The sequence below is a fragment of the Palaemon carinicauda genome, chromosome 20, assembly GCF_036898095.1.
Source record: "Palaemon carinicauda isolate YSFRI2023 chromosome 20, ASM3689809v2, whole genome shotgun sequence".
Taxonomy (NCBI): Eukaryota; Metazoa; Arthropoda; class Malacostraca; order Decapoda; family Palaemonidae; genus Palaemon; species Palaemon carinicauda.
In genome coordinates this window covers 25,466,426-25,491,736 of record NC_090744.1, presented here as the reverse complement: position 1 = coordinate 25,491,736, position 25,311 = coordinate 25,466,426, and the positions used below count along the sequence as shown (strand labels likewise).

Here is a 25,311-nt window from a genome sequence, read left to right as displayed (position 1 = left end):
ACAATGATACTATTCGGACAAAATACTTGCAACTAATAAGCTTGTGGAGACTTTTCCGAGCAAAATGGGCACCCCTGCAAGTCAGTGCATACGTGCCTCATTAAAAAGAATTTAGTAACTAGAACAATTTACTAAAGCACCAAAATTCTACTGATAAATTTAATCCCATACAGTTAATGATAATGCCCCTCATTTTTAAATCCCCATATGAAACATAAAATTTATTGTTATTTGCCACAAAATGGGCATCCCTGCAAGTCAGTGCATACGTGCCTCATTAAAAAGAATTTAGTAACTAGAACAATTTACTAAAGCACCAAAATTCTACTGATAAATTTAATCCCATACAGTCAATGATAATGCCCCTCATTTTTAAATCCCCATATGAAACATAAAATGATATTTTAATTATAAAATAAATTTTTGAATATACTTACCCGGTGAATATATAATAGCTGCTGCTCCAGCGGCTCGACAGAAAAAACACACAAAAACTCGCGAGCGATCGCTATGAAGGTTGCGGGTGTGCCCACCAGCGCCAACTATCGGCCAGATACCACACATGCATGTAAACAAGCCTCAATTCTTCTCGTCCCGCTGCGTCTCTATTGGGGAGGAAGGGAGGGCCTTTAATTTATATATTCACCGGGTAAGTATATTCAAAAATTTATTTTATAATTAAAATATCATTTTTAAATATTTAACTTAGCTGGTGAATATATAATAGCTGATTCACACCCAAGGCGGTGGGTAGAGACCAGAGTTAATTAAGTTTACAGCGTATATGCTTAGAGTTTTTGATAGTTATCAATATAACAAAACCCAAATATATAGGTACCTGGTAAAGAAGTTGACTTAGACGATTACTCTGCCTTGTAAGTCTGTCTTCCTCACGAAGCCCAGCGATCCTCTTAGGATGCTGAAAGACTCCCAGGAGCTGAAGTATCAAGGGCTGCAACCCATACAAACAGGACCTCATCAAACCCCTAATCTGGGCGCTCTCAAGAAATGACTTTGACCACCCGCCAAATCAACCAGGATGCGAAAGGCTTCTTAGCCTTCCGTACAACCCAAAAAACAATATTAAAAACATTTCAAGAGACAGATTAAAAAGGATATTGGAATTAGGGAAGTGTAGTGGTAGAACCCTCACCCACTACTGCACTCGCTGCAACGAATGGACCCAGTGTGTAGCAGTCCTCGTAAAGAGTCTGGACATCTTTTAAGTAAAATGACGCGAACACTGACTTGCTTCTCCAAAAAGTCGCGTCCATGATACTTTGCAGAGATCTATTTTGCTTGAAGGCCACGGAGGTTGCTATAGCTCTAACTTCGTGCGTCTTAACCTTAAGCAAACATCGGTCTTTCTCATTCAAGTGAGAATGAGCTTCTCGTATTAAAAATCTGATAAAATATGACAAAGCATTCTTTGACATAGGCAATGATGGTTTCTTAACTGAGCACCATAATGCCTCAGATTTACCTCGTAATGACTTAGTTCGAGCTAAATAGAACTTAAGAGCTCTAACAGGACATAATACTCTTTCCAGTTCGTTGCCTACGATCTCTGATAAGCAAGGAATATCAAAAGATTTAGGCCAAGGACGAGAAGGCAGTTCATTTTTGGCCAGGAAACCAAGTTGAAGAGAACAAGTGGCTTTTTCTGTAGAAAAGCCGATGTTCTTACTGAAGGCATGAAGTTCACTGACTCTTTTAGCCGAAGCCAAGCACACTAGGAAAAGTGTCTTGAGAGTGAGATCCTTCAGGGAGGCTGAATGTAATGGCTCAAACCTGTCTGACATGAGGAACCTTAGGACCACGTCTAAGTTCCATCCAGGAGTTGCCAAACGACGTTCCTTAGAGGTCTCAAAAGACTTAAGGAGATCTTGGAGATTTTTATTGTTGGAAAGATCTAAGCCTCTATGCCGAAAGACCGAAGCCAACATGCTCCTGTAGCCCTTGATCGTGGGAGCTGAAAGGGAGCGAACCTTTCTCAGATGTAAGAGAAAATCAGCGATTTGGGCTACAGAGGTACTGGACGAGGACACAGATGCTGACTTGCACCAGTCTCGAAAGACTTCCCACTTCGACTGGTATACTCTAATGGTAGAAGCTCTCCTCGCTCTTGCAATCGCACTGGCTGCCTCCTTCGAAAAGTCTCGAGCTCTTGAGAGTCTTTCGATAGTCTGAAGGCAGTCAGACGAAGAGCGGGGAGGTTTTGGTGTACATTCTTTACGTGGGGCTGACGTAACAGATCTACCCTTAGAGGAAGACTTCTTGGAAAGTCTACCAGCCATCGAAGTACCTCGGTGAACCACTCTCTCGCGGGCCAGAGGGGAGCAACCAACGTCAACCTTGTCCCTTCGTGAGAGGCGAACTTCTGCAGTACCTTGTTGACAATCTTGAATGGTGGGAATGCATATAAGTCCAGATGAGACCAATCTAGGAGAAATGCGTCTATGTGTATTGCTGCTGGGTCTGGGACTGGAGAGCAATAGATTGGAAGTCTCTTGGTCATCGAGGTTGCAAAGAGGTCTATGGTGGGTTGACCCCAAGTCGCCCAAAGACTCTTGCACACGTCCTTGTGGAGGGTCCATTCCGTAGGAATTACCTGACCCCTCCGACTGAGGCAGTCTGCTAAGACGTTCAAGTCGCCCTGGATAAACCTCGTTAACAGGGAGATGCCTCGATCTCTTGACCAAATGAGCAGGTCCCTTGCGATCTCGTACAGCGTGAAGGAGTGGGTGCCTCCTTGCTTGGAGATGTACGCCAAGGCTGTGGTATTGTCGGAGTTGATCTCTACCACTTTGTTTCGAAGGAGACTCTCGAATTTCATCAAGGCCAAGTGGACTGCCAAAAGCTCCTTTCCGTTGATGTGCATACTCCACTGACTTGAGGTCCACAGACCTGAGCATTCCCGACTGTCCAGGGTCGCACCCCAACCCAAATTCGACGCGTCTGAGAATAGTACGTGGTTTGGGTTCTGAACTGCTAGGGAAAGTCCCTCTCTCAGACTGATATTGTCGTTCCACCAATTCAGGCATGCCTTTACTGGTTCGGAGACCGGGATTGAGACCGTCTCTAACGTCTTGTCCTTCTTCCAGTGAAAGGCTAGATGGAACTGGAGAGGTCGAAGGTGTAGCCTTCCTAGCGAGACAAACTGCTCCAGGGATGATAGAGTTCCTACTAGACTCATCCAATTCCTGACTGAGCACCGTTCTCTCTTCAACATTAGTTGGACTTTGAGCAGGGCTTGCTCTATTCGGGTGGCAGACGGAAAAGCCCGAAAAACTGGACTGCGAATCTCCATCCCTAAATACAGTATAGTTTGGGATGGAATCAGCTGGGACTTTTCTAGGTTGACCAAAAGTCCCAATTCCTTGGTCAGATCCAATGTCCAATGAAGATCCTGCAGACAGCGATGACTGGACGAGGCTCTGAGAAGCCAGTCGTCCAAGTACAGGGAGGCTCGGATTCCCGATAAATGGAGGAATTTTGCTACATTCCTCATAAGCCTCGTAAACACGAGAGGAGCAGGACTTAGGCCAAAGCACAAGGCCCGAAACTGGTATACCACATTTTTGAAAACAAACCTCAGAAACGGTTGGGAATCTGGGTGTATAGGTATGTGGAAGTACGCGTCTCGTAGGTCGAGAGAGACCATCCAGTCTCCCTTTCTGACCGCTGCTAAGACTGATTTCGTGGTCTCCATGGTGAACTTTGTTTTCGTAACAAAGACGTTGAGCGCACTGACGTCTAGCACCGGTCTCCAACCTCCTGTCTTCTTCGGGACTAGGAAGAGACGGTTGTAAAACCCCGGTGATTGAAGGTCCGAGACTTTCACCACCGCTCCCTTCTCTAGCAACAGAGACACTTCTAGGTTTAGGGCTTGTCTCTTTGACTCCTCTCGGTACCTGGGAGAGAGGTCGATGGGGGAAGTAGCTAGAGGAGGTTTGCGTACAAATGGAATTTTGTACCCCTCTCTGAGCAACCGAACAGACTGTTGGTCTGCGCCCCTCTTCTCCCAGGCCTGCCAGAAGCTCTTCAATCTGGCTCCTACTGCTGTCTGAGGCTGTGGGCAGTCAGACTCTGCCACGTGAGGACTTGGCTCCTCTCTTCTTTCCTCTCTTTCCCTCGGCACGAGTACTTCCCCTGCTGGGAGCTCTGCCACGAAAGGGCGGGATAAATCTGGACGCCGGAGTGTCGATCCTGGGTCTAGCAGAAAAGGATGTAGAAGGAGTCCCCTTGCGAGCAGAGGACGCCACCAAGTCATGGGTGTCCTTCTGCACAAGCGAAGATGCTATGTCCTTAACCAATTGTTGCGGAAACAAAAACTTTGATAAGGGAGCAAAGAGCAGTTCTGATCTCTGACAGGGAGTAACTCCTGCCGAAAGAAAAGAGCAAAGGGACTCTCGCTTCTTTAAGACTCCCGACGTAAAAGAGGAGGCGAACTCATTGGAACCATCGCGGATGGCTTTATCCAAACAGGACATTATCAGTAAGGAGACATCTCTATCAGCCGCTGAGATTTTCCTACTTAAGGCTCCCAAAGACCAGTCAAGGAAGTTGAAAACTTCAAAGGTTCTGTATACGCCTTTCAGCAGATGGTCAAGGTCCGAGGAGGACCAACTAATCTTCGAGCGTCTCATGGCTAGGCGGCGGGGAGAGTCTACGAGGCTTGAGAAGTCACCCTGGGCAGAGGCAGGGACTCCCAAGCCGAGAACTTCTCCCGTGGCATACCAGACGCTCGATCTAGACGAGAGCTTTGACGGAGGGAAGGCAAAGGCCGTCTTCCCCAAACTCCTCCTGGTATCCAACCAGTCGCCTAACAGTCGTAAAGCTCTCTTGGAAGAGCGAGAGAGCACTAGCTTTGTAAAGGCTGGCATGTTAGCAGGTAAGCCTAGAGCAAACTCAGACGGTGGCGAACGAGGAGCAACAGTGACGAAGTGATCGGGAAAAAGCTCCTTGAAAATTAACATGACTTTCTTAAAGTCCATTGATGGAGGAACCGTTCTAGGTTCGTCTACATCCGAAGGATGATCATCATGATGAGGGTCAGCAACGTCCTCATCTGAAGGATCCTCATCCGACAACTGCTGAGTAACAAGCAAAGGGGTTGGCAATGCTTGACACGCAGAGTCCACACGCACTGGTGCATTAGTAGCAGTCCAGGACGCTACGTCATGTAACTGCTTAACAGCCTGACTGTCAACAACAACAGGAGCGGGAGGACGCTCGACGTCAACTCGAGACTGTTTTGACTGCCTAGACTGAGCAGTCAAAATAACTCTGGACTGCGGTGGTTGACGCTCAACGTCAAAACAAGTCAACTCCGCTGGTTGGCGAACGTCCTGAACGTCAACAAGAGCATTAGGAAGTGGCTGAACGTCCATATGCGGCTGAAAGTCAACACGTGACTGCATCGAGTGAGGCTCTACAAAGCGTGACTGACGTGACTTAGCTACGCCAACGTCAACAGGACGAGCAAAGGCTCGTTTTGGCGGCTGAAGGCCAGGATCTCGATGAGTTAAGCGGCGAGGATCATCGTGAACCTTATCGGCAGAATAGTCTTCCATAAGGGAGGCGAGCTTGATCTGCATGTCTTGCAGCACAACCCATTTAGGATCAACGGGAATGGGTGCGGTAAAAGACGGGGTTAACGTCTGAGACGGCACAACCTTGCCTACAGCAAGACTCTCTGAGCCTGTGTAACGTTGCTGCTTAGGCGGCGAGCAGTCTTCCGATGACTGCAAAGGGTCAGAGCTGTCCCAATGGCTACAACCAGGACGCTGGACCTGTCCTGAAGGGACCGACTTTCGCTTAAGGGGCCTAGAAACCTTGCTCCACGGTTTCTTATGCGAAAAGCCTTCGGATGACGAGGAGAAAATGGTCTCTCTCGTCTTATGGTAGGGGCGATCTTGGTGAGACACGCCTGTTACCATAGAGGGAATGTCTGTTCGCTGATCAAGGCCTCTCGAACCCATAAGTCGTACGACATTACTTCTCCCCTGGGCTTGGGAGCTTGCAAGAGGTCTCGGACTAGGCGAACGACAGGCACGAACAGACGAACCCTCTGTCGCAACACTGACAACACTTTGCGCACTAATCACTTTCCCACGATTTTCCGCTGTGGTACTCTGACACTTTAGCTCTTTAACGTCAGCCATGAGTTGATTACGATCTGTTGCTAACGATTCAACTCTTTCACCCAAGGCATGAATGGCACGTAACATGTCTCGCATCGATGGTTCCTGAGTGCCAGTAGGGGGTTCAGGCACAACCACTACAGGGGAAGGATTAGGTTCAGGGGCATGTGGAGAGGAAAAATCTACTGATCTAGAGGAACTCCTCCTTACCCTATATCTCTCTAGCTTACGAGAATACGTGTCGTATTCGAGCCAATCGAATTCCGAAAGGCCCACGCATTCCTCACACCGATCTCCTAATTGACAGGTTTTACCCCGACAATTAGAACACAGTATGTGGGTCGAGAGAGGCCTTTGGAAGACGCCTACTGCAATCCCTAGCATTACAATTACGAAATCTAGGGGCTTGTGAAGCGTCAGCCATTTTGAATTAGTCAAAGAAAGTCCAACAAACAATCCAAGTCATCAACAATTAAATCTGTCCAATAAAGAGTTCAAGAGTTTAAGTTGAGGAAAAACACCTGCACTGCGAAAGCTCGAACCAAAATGAAGTACTTCACCAAATATGTTGAGAAAACTCAAGGTTATACAGCGAGTATTGATACGTCTTGTCGTCAAGGTCAACAGAGAAGAATTGAGGCTTGTTTACATGCATGTGTGGTATCTGGCCGATAGTTGGCGCTGGTGGGCACACCCGCAACCTTCATAGCGATTGCTCGCGAGTTTTTGTGTGTTTTTTCTGTCGAGCCGCTGGAGCAGCAGCTATTATATATTCACCGGCTAAGTTAAATATTTAAAAATTTATTGTTATTTGCCACAAAATGGGCACCCCTGCAAGTCAGTGCATACGTGCCTCATTAAAAAGAATTTAGTAACTAGAACAATTTACTAAAGCACCAAAATTCTACTGATAAATTTAATCCCATACGGTCAATGATAATGCCCCTCATTTTTAAATCCCCATATGAAACATAAAATTTATTTTTATTTGCCACATGAAGTTCGGACAAAACATCAATTGAATATGAAGCATTGGCAGTCCATAGCAATGACACATAGTAAACATCACTGGAAGACAATACTACTGGATTTGTAAAAATAGCTGAGAAAGAGAACTCCATAATGTTTCGGTTTACTTTTACATTTGTTTTTCCTACTGTATTGCCAGATGAGCTTTTTATCTCTAACTCTATTTTCGAATGCCACCGACCGTATCTTTTATAGTCCCAACGCACCCATTTCATACAACTCACGTGAATATCCTTGTTGATCTTTAGACAACTTAAAAAATGTGTTCTTCTACTTACATCAGGTTCTAAAGACTTATTTTCTAAATTTTCAAGAGCAGAAGAATGCTTTTTCATGGAATCATGACTTCCTTCATCACTTTCATAAGAGAAGTCACTGTTCTCGCTGAACTCTTCTTCCATATAACAGTCACAGTCATAAACTTCACAGTCACAATCATTATATTCACTGTCAAAATCCTCTTCATCCTTAGCTCTCTCTTCTTCACTTTTATTGATGTTCCAAAGTGCGTCATTGGGAGTAATTTTATAGGGTACATCATAAACACAGTCTCCTGATCTTAAAGCAACATGGTGATGCTGGTGTATGCTGTAGAAGATCCTCTTCACTCGTTCAGGACTACAAATTGCCGGCAGTGAGACACTTCCGTCCTGCTTAAGGTTCTTCAAGATTGCATATTTTTCGTCTGAAGTCAGAATATTTAAGGGCATCACATGTCGCTCAAAATCCTCTGAAGTCATTGTCAGAAACCTGACGTGTGGCAGCAGTGTTTCAATCTGCTGACGAAGGCCTTTGTGACTTCTAGTGAATCTTGATAGGTTTTTTCCCCTAAAGGAAATAATGTAACTTTAGGTAGATGCTTAAAGATATAGTATGCAGTTCAAAAATTAAAGATATAGTATGCAGTTCAAAAATTAAATAACAAAAAAACACTAATCTGTGTGACAAAAGAAGAAAAAACATATGTCTTCGATGTACTCAAAATCATTTACACCTAAAGTAAGTCATGAGAACAACAAAAGAATCTTCCCATGATTTTTCATTGGTTGCATTCAATTTCTTAATTTATTATATTGCCGTTTTACAAATTCTCTGAAATAAATTCAGATCACTGTCAAAGTTTAATGCCCCTTACAAACTACACAACCTATCCCTGAAAATACATTTTCACAATTTCAAGTACTCGAGGATTCTTTTGTTTCTATTATATACACTATATACAGTATAGTCAAATTACCATTGCAGGAGTCCTTTGAAAACAGAAACTTCATCTGCACAAAGCTTCTGCTGCAAGAGATCCTTCATGCACTGCTGTGTGAGTTGGCCTAACCACGGAGAGGACAGAATCTCAATTGAGAAGTCTTCTACAACCTTGAATCAAAAATGCATAAGGTTTTTGAGACTATTTAGACAATTCACCTGATCCAAGGGATAAAGCATGTAATCATAATGAATGTCAAATATTGCATAAAAGTATATGTATACCTTTATATATACATGAAAATATGTACATGTATATATACATGAAAATTCTTTTAAGTGTGTACAACATAACATGCTACCAATTTCATTTATCAGGTATAATGGAAAAGATGAAATATTCTTCTAATTAAGTAGTATACACAGAACATGCATAAACAACAAGTGAACATATTTTAATTAAGAACAACTGTTCCATTAACTTACATCCCTGCATTTCTCCTTCAGTTTTGAGTCCTCAAACAGGAAAGACAATTCATAAATCATGACCAAATTATCTAAGTCCACATGTTTTTCAATATACTGTTGGGGTGAGAAAGAACATAAGGCTTTTTATTGATGATATTCAAGAGTCAATCAGTTTTACAATACTTTTTCAACAAGCTGTCTTAAAATGAGGTGGCTCAAGAGAAAACCAGCACAAGCCAATACCAAATTTACTCTTAACTTTAAAAAATCATGGATGAATCCCCAGTACATTTACTATTTGTGCAGCATTAATTTATTCTTATATCTACACAGTACACTCATTAACAATAAGTTTAACCCACCTACAAACAATTTGTCATTCTACCTAACTTTGCCTACACTTGTACTTTCTAAATATCAAGGCTCTTTCAATCAATACATATTCCACACATTCTATCCAAACCTTTCTCCTCCTAGCCCTTGTGAATTATACAATCTTGTTAATAGCCTCCTGACTTTCATTCTTTCCACTAGACCAAACCACTTCTGCATAATTTGATACACTCTTTTACCTATGCTACAATATTTGTATTTTGTGTGTGCACTGTATTCACTTCTCAACATATCAATTCATCTTGAACTACATACACTGTATTGTGCAAACAATCCACCTAAAATGCTTCCATTTCTTTTTCGACATCCAAACTTCTGTTCCAGAAGGGATGTTAGCTCAGCAATTCCGTAAGACATTCCCACCTTGACTTCTACAGACAATCGGGACACTTATTCTATGGCACCTCTTCTCTCAACATAAAAACATCCATTATATTTAAACCTCGCACCTTAATGGCATTTGAATTGGTCACAACTTTATAAAGGGATTAAGCCTGTTTTTCTCATAAAGGAAAACCTGGTCAACATAGTTTATAGGCCTATTCCATCTTTTAATTTAGAATAAAGAACAGTTGTTCAAAGATGATTGAAGACATTCTGATCTAGAGAAACAAGAGGCTTCTCATGTTTGGAAAAGTAATAGATCACTTTCAACTTGGGTTAACTATACTCAGCTAAGGTCTGTTGCTCAAAGAGTTTTGAGATGCAACTGAAAATTATTACAAATTGACCTTAAAAGAAACCCTTTCCGGTACAACCCAGGAACATAAATGATGTGCTACCCTCAATTCTGCACTCTTTTGTGTAAATTTAACAGTTCCTCCTTTGCCTAAACCAGATGGCTAAGTCAATCCCTGCCCAAGGAAAAAGGCAATATTATGCAGAGTAAATACAGTATGTAATGGGTTTGCCTGTTTACATCACACTCCCCCCTCGCAAGGAGAGTGGAGACGACTCTTCTACTGTATATTATCACAATTCTTAAGTAAATAAATCTTGTAGGTATCTTAAGTAATTCCTGTACCATTCAGGAAAATAATTACTAAACAATAACTATATCACTTTTAATAAAAAATTTTCTTACAACTTCAAAATACAGTATAATACTTAAAAACTTCACTAGTAACTAGAACAATTTACTAAAGCACCAAAACTCTATTGATAAATTTAATTCCATACAGGTAATGATAATGCCCTCCATTTTTAAATCTCCATATGAAACATAACATTCATCTTTATTTTCCCAATCAAGTTGGGAAAATATATTAGGTGAAAGGTAATCCTTAGGAAACCACAGCAATAATATAGAGTAAACATCACTGGAAATCAATACCAATGGACTTTTAAAAAAAGCAGAGAAAGTGACCCCATCAACATTTCTTTGTAATTTTACTCTTGTTTCTCCTACTATATTGCCAGATGAGCTTTTTATCACTAAATGTATTTTTGAATCCCATGTTTTATAACGGAAAAAGTCATTACACATCCATTTGATACAACTTACGTGAATATCCTTGTTGATCTTTAGACCACTTAAAAATTCAGTTGTTCTGTTCCTTTCAAAACTATCCTTATTTAAAGGATAATTTTCTAAATGACTTTCAGGAGCAGAAGAATCCTTTTTTATAGAATCTTGACTTATTTCATAAGAGTCACTCTCCTCGCTGAACTCTTCCATATAACAGTCCCAGCCATGAACTTCGTAATAGTCACAATCATTATCTTCACTGTCAGAATCCTCTTCATCCGTCTCAGCTCTCTCTTCTTTTCTTTTATTGATGTCCCTAAGTGCCTTATTTGGCGTAATTTTATAGGGTTCATCATGACTTGAGTTTCCTACATTTAAAGCAACATGGTGATACTGGTGTTTGCTGTAGAAGATCCTCTTCACTCGTTCAGGACTACAAATTGCCGGCAGTGAGACACTTCCGTCCTGCTTCAAGTTCTTCAAGATCGCATTTTTCTCGTCTGAAGTCAGAATATTTAAGGGCATCACATGTCGCTCAAAATCCTCTGAAGTCATTGTCAGAAACCTGACGTGCGGCAGCAATGTTTCAATCTGCTGACGAAGGCCTTTGTGACTTTTTATGGATCTTGATAGGCTTTTTGACTGTGATGCTCCCCTAAAGGAAATAATTCAACATGAATTGGAAACGTAACAGTATACTATAATGTTCATCAAAAAATTATGGAAAAAACACTATAATGTGCTTTAAGAATATGAAAAAACCAAAGTCTTGGACATACTTAAACTCTTGCACACATTAAGTCATCAGAACAGAAAAAGGATCTTCCCATCATATTTCTTTGGTAATATTAAACTTTCTCTTTTATTTGTATATATTTCTTTTTTTTTCAATTGCTATCAAATAAATTCAGATCACTGTCAAAGTTTAATAGCCCTTACAAAAAGCAAGGTATCTCCTTGAAAAATAAATTTTCACAATTTCAAGTACTGTACTTTGAGGATTTTCTTGTCTTCAATGTAATGTATAGTCAACTATGGGCACCAACGCAGGAGCCCACGTTTCACATAAGGTAAAGCAATCTAAAAGTAAGTAAATAGTAAAGTTACCATTGCAGGAGTCCTTTGAAAACAGAAACTTCATCTGCACACAGCTTCTGCTGCAGGAGATCCTTCATGCACTGCTGTGTAAGTTGGCCTAACCATGGAGAGGACAGAATCTCAACTGAGAAGTCTTTTACAACCTTGAATAACAAAAATGCATAAGTCTATGAGACCATTCAGATAATTCACCTGATCCAAAGGAGAAAGCATGCAGTTATAAAGAATACTGAATATTGCACATAAGTATACCTATAAATTAATATATGCATGAAAATCAGTATACAGTACAGTATATACATGGAAATAAGTATATGTACATGTTAATTCTTTAAGTGTGTACAACATAACTTTTTATCCATTTCATTTATCAGATACAGTAATACCTCGACCTATGAGCACTTAAACACACAAGCTTTCCGAGACACAAGCCCACCTCCTAGCAAAATTTTGCATTACGATACGATTACACTTAAGAGATGCTAACGCTAGGTGGCTGAACACTTGGGAGTGCTCTAAGATTTCATCACTGGTTCAGTTCATGAGGTCATCGCTTTCTGTACGATTTGTATTTGCGTTGTTTACATGATTGTCATTGTATTTATAAACATTCTTTTTAACCCTTTTACCCCCAAAGGAGGTACCGATACGTTTCACAAAACCAATCCCTTTACCCCATGGACGTACCGGTACGTCCTTGCAAAAAAATGCTATAAAATTTTTTTTTTTCATATTTTTTTTATAATTTTTTGAAAAAATTCAGGCATTTTCCAAGAGAATGAGACCAACCTGACCTCTCTATGACAAAAATTAAGGCTGTTAGAGAAATTTTAAAAAAATATACTGCAAAATGTGCTGGGAAAAAAATAACCCCCTGGGGGTTAAGGGTTGGAAATTTCCAAAGAGCCTGGGGGTAAAAGGGTTAATAAGTGATGGGTCCTAAGAAAGTGAGTGGTATGGTTGGCAGAGTGAAGAAAAAGCGCATGATGACAATTTAGATGAAGCAGGAAATTATCGAGAAACATGAGCATGGTGTCCACATGCGAGTTGGCATATCTATTCTTGCGGAGTACATCGACAATTAAAAAAGTAGAAAAGAATAAAGTTAGAAAAAAAAAATTATGCTAAGTTCAGTTAATTTCATGTTTAAGTGTTATGCTATGTGAAAGGAATAGATCAATATGGTACCATCCAAGTCTCTCCTTCCCTTCCTCCCTTGCTCGTTTTCCGCACACAATACTGTTACCCGTTATTGTCTGTCTCGAAGGTAAGAATTCATAATAAAACCACATTTACAGTATTTAATATCATAGTACAGTAATTCTTTATGTCATTGTGTGTGAGTGTGTGTGTGTGTACAGTACTGTATGTCTATACAGTATAATTATTAAAAACAAGTTTTTTCTATTGTTAATATCATTGATTTTGGTGTTTTTAGAGGGTCAGAACAAATTAGATTTTAGTCAGTTATTTTATATAAGAAAAGCTGAATTGAGATACGAGCAAATTGGCCTACGAGCTCGGTCCAGGAACAAATTATACTCGTATCTCAAGGTATTACTGTACTGTATAATGGAAAATAGGAAATATTGTTTCCTAAGTAGTATACTGTACACAGAACATTCATAAGCAGAACAAGTGAACATATTTTAATTAAGAACAACTGTTCCATTAACTTACTTTCCTACATCTCTTCTTCAATTTTGAGTCCTCAAACAGGAGAGACAATTCATAAATCATGACCAAATTATCTAAGTCCACATGTTCTTCAATATACTGTTGGGATGAAAAAAAATATACAAGTAAAGCTTTTTATTATGATGATATTCAAGAGTCAATCAGTCTTAACTCTATATTATTTTTTCAATATAAGCTGTCTCCTAAAATGAGGTGACTGAAAGAGAAAACTAGCACAAGTCAATACCACATTCACTCTTTTAACTTTTAAATTGTGGATGAATCGCCAGTACAGTTACTATTGATGCAACGCTAGTTTCTTCTCATACCTAGACAGCAGACTCTTCAGCAGTAAGTTTAACACTCCTACAAACAATTTGTCATTCTTTGCTAACACTTGTACTTTCTAAATATCAGGGCTCTTTCCATCAATACATCTTCCACACCTTCTATCCAAACCTCTCCTCCTAGCACTTGTGAATTATACAATCTTGTCAATAGCCTACTGTCTTTTATCTTTCCACGCGACAAAATTACTTGTGAATACAGCACTTTGATACGTGCTTTTATGCGCACAGCGGAAAGATGGTGGGGTGTGCAGTTCGGTGTAAGTCCAGGCTGAGGGCAGGTAGAAGAGATTTATGGGAGGTATCCTGAAAAATAAATATCACTCTGAGGACCATCACGGATTAAAAACTGCTCGTTCGAACCAAGAAAGCTCGTAGGAGGTGATGGTAAACGAGGATGATGTATCTCAGCCATTAGATGCCCTGAAGTCAAAGGATCAGAGATGAATGTAGAGCCCTCGGCCTCACGATAGAGGGAAGGATCTACGTCGTCTAAATCATAGATAAAAACATTTCACCATTCTCCGTTACAAAACATAGTCACCATCATCTAATACCGTATCTTGGGAAAGACCTGATAATGAAAGACCAGGCATCAAAAGAGAGCAATCACTTTTAGCCTTTTTCTAACATCGACCATTGAATTTCCCCCACTGGGAGGGCAACCACTCCAAACACATAATACAAAGAGATTCCGATAAGTAGCTATGTCCACGGCATGTAGAACATACGAGATGGGGATCTACATGTATAGGCAGCCCATAGAGGTCCCACAGGGATGTCCCTCAGTACAAGGATACATATGCCTAACAATAAAAACATTAAACCAGCAAGAAAAACCAACGTCCAACTGCTTCAGTGGCCAGAACACGAGTGAGGGATCAGCTTTAAGCAATATCACACCTACCTACTGAGTACGAGGGAGGGAGAGGGCATCATACCAGGCTACCAGACCCTCAATAATTCTTTAACTGGCTTCACCCAGAAGTAACCCAATTTAATGATTCGGTTTGTATCTATGAAGGAACAAATATCAATTCATCTTAAATTACATATACTGTACTATGCAAACAATCCATCCAAAATGCTTCAAATTTTTTCCAACGTTCATACTTCGCTTCCATAAAGGAAAGTTAGCTCAGCAATTCCTTAAGACATTCCCACCATGGCCTCTTCTCTCAGCATACCAACATCCATTATATTTAAACCTCAGACTGGGATGGCATTTTGAGTGGTCTTTTGCATTTGAATTGGTCACAACTGTATATAGGCGTTGAACCTGTTTTTCTTGTAAAGGAAAACCTGGTCAGCATAATATACAAACCTTTGTTTGATGATGATTGTAGATATGCTGATCTGGAGAAATAGGAGGCTTATCATCATTGGAAACGTAAAAGATCAAATTTAACTTGGAATAGCTATACAGTGAGCCCTCGTTTATCGTGGTAGATAGGTTCCAGACCCGACCGCGATAGGTGAAAATCCGCGAAGTAGTGACACCATATTTACGTATTTATTTAACATGTATATTCAGACTTTTAAAACCTTCCCTTGTACGTAGTACTGTTAACAAACTACCCTTTAATGTACATAACACTTAATGCATGTACTACAGTACCCTAAACTAAAACAGGCACAAATATTAAAGGCGATTTTATATCATGCATTTCCTAAACACGCCAAAAAGCACGATAAAAAATGGCAACCAATGTTTTGTTTACGTTTATCTCTGATCATAATGAAGAAACAAACGCATTTACACATCTGTGTATAGGTTAGTTTTTGCATCGATTATATTGATTATTCAGTACAGTACATTGGAACCTCTACATACGAATTTAATCCGTTCCAGAACCAACTTCGGATGTAGAAATTGATCGGATGTCGAAACGAATTTTCCCATAAGAATACATTGAAATAGGATTAATCCGTGGTTGAGCCCAAAAACCTATGATAACTTCTTAATAAACTACTACATATAATTTTCCCATGAGAATAATGAACACTAAATTAGATAATAGACATGTAAATAAGAAGAATAGACATGTAAATAAGAAGAATTAGCAAAAAATGATAAATAAGAAACGGGTTTTTAGCGTCACTTTACCTTAGAAACTCCAGCGCAGGTGTTGTTAGTCTTGCTATGCAGAGAGGAGACGGACGGGCGGCGAGGAGGTAGAGAGGTTAACTACGATAAACGTACACTACCGTAACTTATTCTAACTTACACTAAGTGAACTTTAACATAACTTAGCTTTTTTTTTTTTATAATTTATATTTTTTTTTTACATTTTCTTTTTTTCTTTTTGATGATTAATTTTAATCACTTTCACTCTCTACACTTAAAATTGATTGAATTTTTTTCTCTTCACTCTTTGCTGTTTTCTTTGAACCACTTCCTTCCTCTTCATCACGAGTTCGCTTCGTAGTTTTTTTAAAGAAGCTATCGATAGAAAGTTGCTTGGTACAGCTTTTCAGAATGTTTCGAAAATAAGTTAGGGAAACATCATCAAACTGCGCAGCTACACGACAAACCTGCAATTTCTTTGGATGGTATTTGTCGATGAAGTCGACCACGTCTTGATATTTTCCTAACACCTCTTTTATTTGCGCGGAACTTATTGCAAGTTCACTCATACGGACGCCACGCTCATGCTTTTCAATAATTCCTTGCTTTACTTCTAAAGAAAGCATTCCCTTATTCCTTTTCTCACCACTACCACTACCAATTGCGAAACTAAGCCTTTTAGGACCCATGATTTTCGTAAAATACCGTAAAAGGATGAATGTAAAAAATCACGATTAAAACACAATTAATAGCAGAACACACAGGGCACAACCACATAAAGCCAACGAGAACAGAGGACTGACCAGAGCCACGCTAATTGAGGGTCCCTCCGAGGTTGAAGTGCTGCCTTCTATTGGCGGAAATAAAAAACACATCAGGCGCTATGAGCACCGACTACGCATACGAGTATTGTTTACTTCGGGTGTCGAAAAAAAAATTCGGGTGTAGAGTAGGAACGTGTTCGAATTGTACTTCGCGTGTCGAAAAATTCGGATACAACCGGTACGACGAAAATTGCTACTTCGTGTGTCGAGATAAAATTCGGGTGTAGAGTCAAAAATTTGCTCGAATTTTACTTCGGATGTTGGAAAATTCGGATGTAGATACGTTCGTGTGTAGAGGTTCCACTGTATGATGATTTTGTTATTACCAATGTTTTACTTAATTTTTCTTAGGACTTCCAAATGAAATGTTTTTCTTTATGACGCCGCCTGAAACGACGGCGTCATAAGGTACGCTCGGTAAACAAACGAAGGCATTTAACGCGCATGATGAAAGTGATAAATAATGATATTACAGTAAAAGCTTTTAGAAAATATGTTATTACAAATATCATTTACCGTATCTATATAAAATCATACATACGTAGCAAAGCAGGAAAACAATTTACGAGAGAGAGAGAGAGAGAGAGAGAGAGAGAGAGAGAGAGAGAGAGAGAGAGAGAGAGAGAGAGAGAGAGAGTTGTTTTACGTACGTAAATGTAAATTTTAAACAAAAAAAAATAGCCCCATTTCATATAAAATAAGTTATTACAAATATTTTACTTTATCATATTACAGTAGTCTGTATAATACTGTAAAGTTCAGTACAGTATGTTGTTGTTATAGTCGTGGCGATGAAATTCTCACAAAACAAAAACACGCCATTTGATTACAACAGCTGATTCATCTCTCTCTCTCTCTCTCTCTCTCTCTCTCTCTCTCTCTCTTGGTGTTATACAATACTTACATATAGATGAAGAAACTAAAATTAGTTTTCTTAGTGTCAATTAAATACGAAACGAAAAAATTATGCCGAGTTTACATCCATTTCAATCGTTGCTAAAAATACGGCATCCGATTTCATCAGCAAACCACTATTTTTTGGGAAACATCATTTTATTCTAGAAAATTGCTACTCTTTAAATAGTTAATTGCACATTAAGAAAGCGTGTACTTTTGTTTTTAAATTTCGGGTGTGTTTTAAAAATCGAGTATTGTTGACTTCTTTTTGTTTTACTTTTGGCTGTGATTAGATCAGCTGACGTCTAGCTGCTGCTCTTGAGAGTGTACGAATACACTAACAAAGTATCGTTTATACCATTTCTTAACTTATTCAAACCGTCTACAGTATACAGTTGATAATACATAAGCACCAATGTGTTATAACCTATCAAATTTTTTTGTTTATTATATTTAAAACAACACACACACACACTCTCTCTCTCTCTCTCTCTCTCTCTCTCTCTCTCTCTCTCTCTCTCTCTCTCTCTCTCTCTCTCTCTCTCTCTCTCTCTGTGGGCTACTTTTCACTACCTCCCATTCCTTACCTCTCTCTATCTCTCTAACAAATGATATCTTTGTTGCTCCTCAAAGTTTCATTTATATTGAAAATCAATAATGATTCAATTTTCCTTACTTTCTCCAATCTCGCACCATCGGTCACATCGCGGTATTTTCGAAATTTCCGGAAAATCCGCGATATATATATATACAGTACATGCGTTATGAAAAAAATCCGCGAAGTGGTGAATCCGCGATGGTCGAACCGCGAATTAGCGAGGGCTCACTGTATTCAGCTAAGAGTTGTTGCTTAGAGAGTTTTGTACTTCAATTGAAAATAAATACAGTTTGACTATAGCAGAAATCCTTTCTGGTACATCCCAGGAACTTGAATGGTGGGCTACCTTCAGTTCTTCACTCTTTGGTGTAGATTTAAAAGTACCTCCTTTGCTTAAACCAGATGACTATACTGTTCCGTGTTCAAGGAAAAAGGCAATAGTATGCAGATTAATGAGAAACCTAATTATTCCTTTCTTGTTTTCCTGATGCTAAACTAACTAGTTTAGCTTTTTGGTACCCAGATACTGTATTTAATACTTTTACTGGTACTCGATTCCTATGTAATGTAAGTGTAGATCAAAATGGTATTTTTCCTTGTTTTTAAAGAGCGCTGATTTCTTAGCTCCCAAGTTGTTTGTTATTTTCTTAAAGTTAGCAAGATCTGTTTTCACTTGGAGAATTAGTAGTGTTTTTTCAAGTTCATCAATGTCGTTAGGCAAAACATTTTAGGTATGCGTAAGTTAATCATCTTTTCCTTTGTTTGCAAAGGTCTTGGAGATTGTAATGCCCTTCTCACAATTTTCCAATGCTGTTCAGAAATTCCTTGATTGTCGTCAGAAATGTATAACTGGCCTTCATTTGTGCTGCCTTTGACCATGTTAATCTTGAGGCCTTTGTTTTCAAACAAACAATTTAAAGCTTTAAAGGTTGCTCATGAGTAGCAGAGGCAAGGGACAGTGACATTGCCCTAGCAAGCAGGACAATGCCCTAGAGCCTGACCATATACATATGATCAGTGCTCAAGGTCCCCTCTCCATCCAAGCTGGGACCTGGGAGGGCCAGGTAATGGCTGCTGATGACTCAGCATATAGACCTATAGGTTCCAACCCCTCCCCCCCTCCTTAGCTCACAAGCATGGTGAGGTTGCAGCGAACAAAGGAACTAACGAGTTTGAGCGGGACTCGAACCCAAGTCTGGGGATCACTAGTCAGGGACGTTACCACGTGGGCCATTACATAGGGTGGGACTTTTTTTACCATCATTTTGGAATTTTCAAGTAATGGACTTCAAAGTTGTTGTTGATGGCCACCATATTTAGTATGAGAATGTAATATCTGGTGTTCTGCAGAGTAGTGTTCTTGGCCCATTACTCTTCGTTCTCTATACTGTACATTATGTGGTTTGGCCTAGAAAAACAAGTTTGTTGCATATAGAGATGGTACTACTCTCTATGTTTCAATTCCATCGTTTGAATGTAGATGTGAGGTTGCTGAATCCCCAAATAGAGATCTTACTAAAATTGGTGCATGGTGCAAATTATGGGGCATGTAGTTTAACTCTCAACATAGATCGAGGACAGTGCCTCCTCAATATATATACAACTCCTTTGAAATCTCTGCAGTGATAATGTTTCTTTAACTATATATAACTCTATTTAAATCTCTGCATTAATGTTTATTTAACTATGTACAACTCTAAAATTTTAGGTGTGATTCTTGAATGCAAATTTCCTTTTGAGAAATACATTAGGTCTATTTCTTCAATTACACAAAAAATATTGGCTTAGCAATTAATCTATACTGAAGAAATGTTTTAATTCTTTCATTATAAATTGTTTCTAGTACAGTACAGTATCTGTATTGTTATCCTGTCTGGTCTTCAGAATTAAATTTCATATTCTTGATCTGGATATTTAATCTCTTTAAAAATTTATTCCAGCTGTGACCACATTGTGAAATAAAATTATCTTCCTTGTCAGCCAGTTGAATCGGTCAAACTTCATAAGTTAAAACTTGCAGAAAATGTTTTTAGGTTGAACTGGGTGACATAAGTCTCTCTTCATAGTTAATATATTATAGATCTGTTCTCATGTTGTTAATGACATTAGGATGTTTTAGTTCTTTATTCATTACTTCTCGTATAGTTCTGGGCTATTTTTCCCTGTTGGAGTCCTTGGGCATATAATAAGCATCGTGCTGTTCCAGCTAGGGTTTTAACTTAGCAGGTAATGATATTAACAACAATAATAACAATCGTAAATAAAATAGTACAATTTATGAATATTCTGTATCTTGTAAAAATACAATAAAAATCAAATACTTTGAAGATAAATAAGCAACCTGAAAGATTTACCTGTGAGCAAAGGGAGGAAAGGTGATTCATTTGGTATTTGCTGGCCAGATGATAGACCTTAACTGCTGTATCAACATCACGCAGAGGTACTTGATTTTCGTAGATATAAGAAACAAGAATGGTAAATGCCTGGGGTGGATCTTCCGGTAGAATAAGGTCTCCTTTTACGGCCATAGGACCGTAGAACATGGCTTCGAATACAGGTGAGCTCATGGCCAGTATGAGTCGATGTACCTTCAAGAATGATGAGAAGTGTATAGAAAGATATGCGAGAACAAATATAAAGGATTTCTCATGGTAACTGATGTAAACATTAATATATCAGTAAGAAAACACTCATTGTTACTTACAAAGTGACATGACGTGTACAATTAAATATCATTGAAAAAAGTGAAAATATTTATTTGATGACAACCAAGGAAAAAATAGGTTTTTAGTAGAACATTTTAAACATCTAAACTTAACCGCTGGTTATATAACAATAGCTTTAGTCCCTGACGTCCGGCAGAAATTCAAAAAACTTACGGCAATCGCAGATAGAGTTGCCAGATGTACACTAGCGCCACCACGGGAGATAGGCCGAACCATTCCATACATCACCAGATTTTCCCTGCCGCCATTACTAGCAACATCGTTTGGAATTCACTCGCTAACTACCTTGGATTTTGGACAGTTATCTTGGTGATCTACATTGTTTTTGGTTATTGGCTTTCGCTTAATGGATTGTGCTTTCGGATTCTCTTGAATACTTTTTGATTTTGATTACTTGAATTATTTTTTACCCTTGCTTGATTTTGATCTCTCGTTACTTTTCAAAATGGCCGACCCTTCTCCTTCATATAGGAAGTGTGTGAAAGGGTGTAAAACTCGGCTTCCAAAAGCCTCTGTAGATCCCCATTCAATTTGTTCTAAATGTAGAGGTAAAATTTGTGAATTAGGGGACCGATGTGAAGAATGTATTTCATTATCAGAGAGTGAGTGGTTGACTTTTGACCGCTACTCTCGTAAATTAGAGAGAGACAGAGTTAGGCGTAGTTCATCTCGATCTAGAGATTTATCAACTTCCCGTATCATTGAACCTAATCCTTCCCCTGTAGTGGTAGATACAGTTCGTAATACTATTTCATCTGAACTGACACTCAAAGATATGATGACCGCGATTCAAGCCCTTGGAGTAAGGGTAGAATCTCTCTCGGCGGACAGAAACCAACTCATGTCCGACGTTAACCAAATGAAAAGTGTTAGTGTTAAAAGTGCGATTAATGTGTTCAGTGATGTGGAGGGTGCGTCTGCTCGAGCCTGTCGTTCACCTAGCCTTAGACCTCTTTCAAGCTCCCGAACCCATAGGAGAAGTAATGTCGAGTGGCAAAAGGGAACGAGAGGCGTTATCGCTTGCGCAGACGTCCCCTCAAGCGTACATGTTGTCGTATCGCAGGACGCTCACCCTCACCATGGGTAAGGTGAGGTTAATATGTTTTCTTCTTCTTCAGATGACGCTACGCACAGCAAGGGCTGGCGTCATGCTTCCAGACCTCTTTAAAAAGAAAAGCGGATGTTATGGCTCAGCGTCGCGATTCATCACCGCAAGCGCCTGGCTGTTGCCATTGGGATACTCCAGAGCGTTTTCATTCGTCTGTCAAAGGTTCTCCTGCGAAACGTCCTGATAGGATGTCAGAGGCTAATAAAGGTTTAGTTCAGACTGATACGGATCTGGTTCCTGAGTCTGGTGTTACGGTACATGCACCGCCGCTTCCATCAGACTGGTTTCCGTCTGCTGAAAACTTGGAGCGTTACTTAAGCGATGAGGAAGGCGAGTTCGCTATCGAAGTTTCTTCACTTGTATCGCCACATGTTGATCCTAATTGGACTATGCTGCAAGACATGAAACAGCAGCTCTCATCTTTTATGCAGTCTTACCAGCCTGCTGTTAGCAAAGCGGTGGTTCGTCATGATTCTGATCGTGACATGTTGTCGCACAGGCGGCCAACCAGCAAACGCTCTGTTGAACAGCGTGATAAGGCTTCTGTATCTCAACGAGTTCCTGCTTCTGTTGATACCAAACATCAAGCGATCAAGCGTGACGTCGAGCGTCAGCCTTCCAAGCGCGGCAACGATCGCCAGGCAGTCAAGCGTGACGCCGAGCGTCAAGCTAAACGTGACATTGAGCGTCAAGCGCGTGACATCAAACATCAAGCAAACTGTGACATTGAGCGTCAAGCGCGTGACATCAAACGTCAAGCAAACTGTGACGTCCAACATCAGTCAGTTGCTGTTCAACATATAATCGGACGTGATGTCAAGCGCAAGATTAACGAACGACATGTGGACATCAGCCATGCCGATCGTATTGATCCCGCGCACCGCGGTGCTGATTCTTATGTTCGCGAGCAAGTTTTCTGAACAAGTCGCTGCTACGGCGATTGGAATTCTTTCGGAGGAAGAACCGGATGATCACTTTTCTCCGGATGAACTCTTGGACATTGTCTCAGAGGAAGAAGAGAATAAGACACCTCAACACTGTCAACCTTAAAAAGATTATATTGGTCTTTACGGAGTTATTTCCGGATCATTTTGCTCCCGTAGCCCCGCGTTCACCACCTTCGGAGTTTACCTTAGCAAAAGCGGCAAGAACATTGCTTTTTACCAAGATGGTACTCTCTCGTTCTTCAAAAAGAGCATTGAAGTTAATGGGTGTTTGGATGCAGTCTAAAAAGGACCTAGGCAAAACAGGCTTTGCTTTTCCCCCGGCCAGATTGGCTTCCAGTCTAGTGTATGGTACGAGACAGGAGAAGTTCTCAGTTTGGGAGTTCCTGCCTCTGCCCAAGGCGACTTCTCAAGCCTAGTTCACTCTCCTCGTCGTTTGGCCATGAGAAGAATGAAGATCTTATGGTCGATGTCCGAGTTTGATCATCTCCTCAAAGGTATCTACAGAGCATTCGAAGTGTTCAACTTTCTCGATTGGACTCTGGGAGCCTTGGGGAAGAAAGTTTCTGCAATGAAGGATTCGGAAACTGCTAACTTTATACATGTAATGTCTTGCATGGATAAAGCAGTTAGGGATGGCTCAAATGAGTTAGCAGCCCTGTTTACAGCCGGAGTCATTAAGAAAAGAGCAACTATGTGCTCTTTCCTCTCCATGGGGGTCACTCCGTTCCAGAGGTCAGAATTGCTCTATGCACCTCTTTCTCCTTCTCTATTCCCTCAGGAGCTAGTAAAGGAAGTTGCCGCCGCCTCAACCCAGAAGGCTACTCGACTTAAGTCTTCAAGACAGCAAGGAAGGTTCTTTGAACTTCCTTCTCTACCCGTAGACCGAAGGAGGATACTTCTTTTCCTCATGTATCACAGCCATTTCGTGGAAAGTCTGTCGGTAGGGGTAGCTTCAGACTCGATGGGAGAAGGTCTAGAAGGAGAGGTTCTAGGTCTGGCCAAAGCAGAGTCTGACTGCTTTCGCCTTCAGACAGCAGTGGGGGGCCAGGCTAAACAACTTCTGGCATGCCTGGGAGAGGAGGGGAGCGGACCCTTGGTCCGTTCTTGTTTTAAAGGAGAGATACAAGATCCCGTTCATTACGAAGCCTCCGTTACTTATAGACCCTGTGGATCTCTCTCTAAGATACAAGGAGTCGAAGAAGCAGGCCATGCAGCTTCAAATGTCTCTCTTGCTAGAAGAGAAGGCAATAGAGAGGGTGAGCGACTTAAAATCACCAGGTTTTTACAACCGCTTATTCCTGGTTCCCAAGAACTCAGGGCGATGGAGACCAGTCCTGGACGTAAGTATCCTCAACAGCTACGTCCAGAAGACAAAGTTCTCTATGGAGACTCAGAAGACTGTGCTTGCAGCAGTAAGGAAGGCCGACTGGATGGTCTCATTAGACCTTCAGGATGCTTACTTTCATGTCCTGATCTATCCAAGTTGCAAACGTTACCTGAGGTTCGTGTACAGGAAGGAGGTCTTCCAGTTTCGGGCCTTGTGTTTCTGCCTCAAGACCGCTCCTCTAGTCTTCACAAAGATTATGTTGAATGTGGCGAGTATGCTCCATTCAAGAGGCATCAGAGCCTCCTTGTACTTGGACGATTGGCTCCTAAGGGCTGTCTGGAGGATCTGCGTCTGACATTGAGTCTGTCAGAAGAGCTAGGACTTCTTATGAACTTAGAGAAGTCCCAATTAATTCCATCCCACAGAATTCTCTATTTAGGGATGGAGATTCAGAGTCTGGCTTTTCAGGTTTTTCCGTCACCTGCAAGGATACAGCTAGCTTTCCTAAAACTTTGTGCCTTTCTAAAGAAAGACGTCTGTTCAGCAAGAGAGTGGATGAGTCTCCTGGGAACCCTCTCTTCACTAGAACAGTTTGTGTCTCTGGGGAGACTAAACCTATGGCCCCTTCAGTTCCATCTCAATTACCATTGGAACAAAGAGGACAGCCTCGACAAGGAAGAAATTCCCCTCACGGAACCGATGAGAAAGTGCCTTCAGTGGTGGAACAACTTAAACAGATTTCAGGAAGTTCTCTCGTTGGAGCAAAAGAACCCAGACCTTGTGTTGTTTTCCGACGCCTCGGACTCGGGGTGGGGAGCAACACTGGGAAAGTCAGAGATCTCAGGTCTGTGGACAAGGGAACAAGGATGCCTCCACATCAATCAAAAGGAGCTGTTGGCAGTCCTGTTGGCTCTCAAAGGTTTCGAGAAGTTAGTATTAAACAGAGTAGTACATGTCAATGCCGACAACACCACTGCATTGGCATACATA

General features: G+C 40.6%; 1 protein-coding gene across 3 annotated transcripts in view; it reads right to left on the bottom strand.

Moving 5' to 3' along the window:
• Positions 1 to 25,311, bottom strand: part of LOC137660222 (uncharacterized) — an 87,955-nt gene that overhangs the window by 4,775 nt on the left and 57,869 nt on the right. The window contains exons 3-6 of one of the 3 annotated variants that reach the window (XM_068394939.1): positions 20,568 to 20,801; positions 8,862 to 8,957; positions 8,413 to 8,546; positions 7,454 to 8,003 (exon numbers count right to left, since the gene is read on the bottom strand). In XM_068394939.1, the coding sequence (XP_068251040.1) occupies positions 7,454 to 8,003; positions 8,413 to 8,546; positions 8,862 to 8,957; positions 20,568 to 20,801 (1,014 nt within the window). Of the gene's footprint in view, positions 1 to 7,453; positions 8,004 to 8,412; positions 8,547 to 8,861; positions 8,958 to 10,286; positions 11,360 to 11,811; positions 11,946 to 13,482; positions 13,579 to 20,567; positions 20,802 to 25,311 lie in introns of those variants that run through there. The other 2 variants (XM_068394941.1, XM_068394940.1) reach the window with 2 other exon arrangements.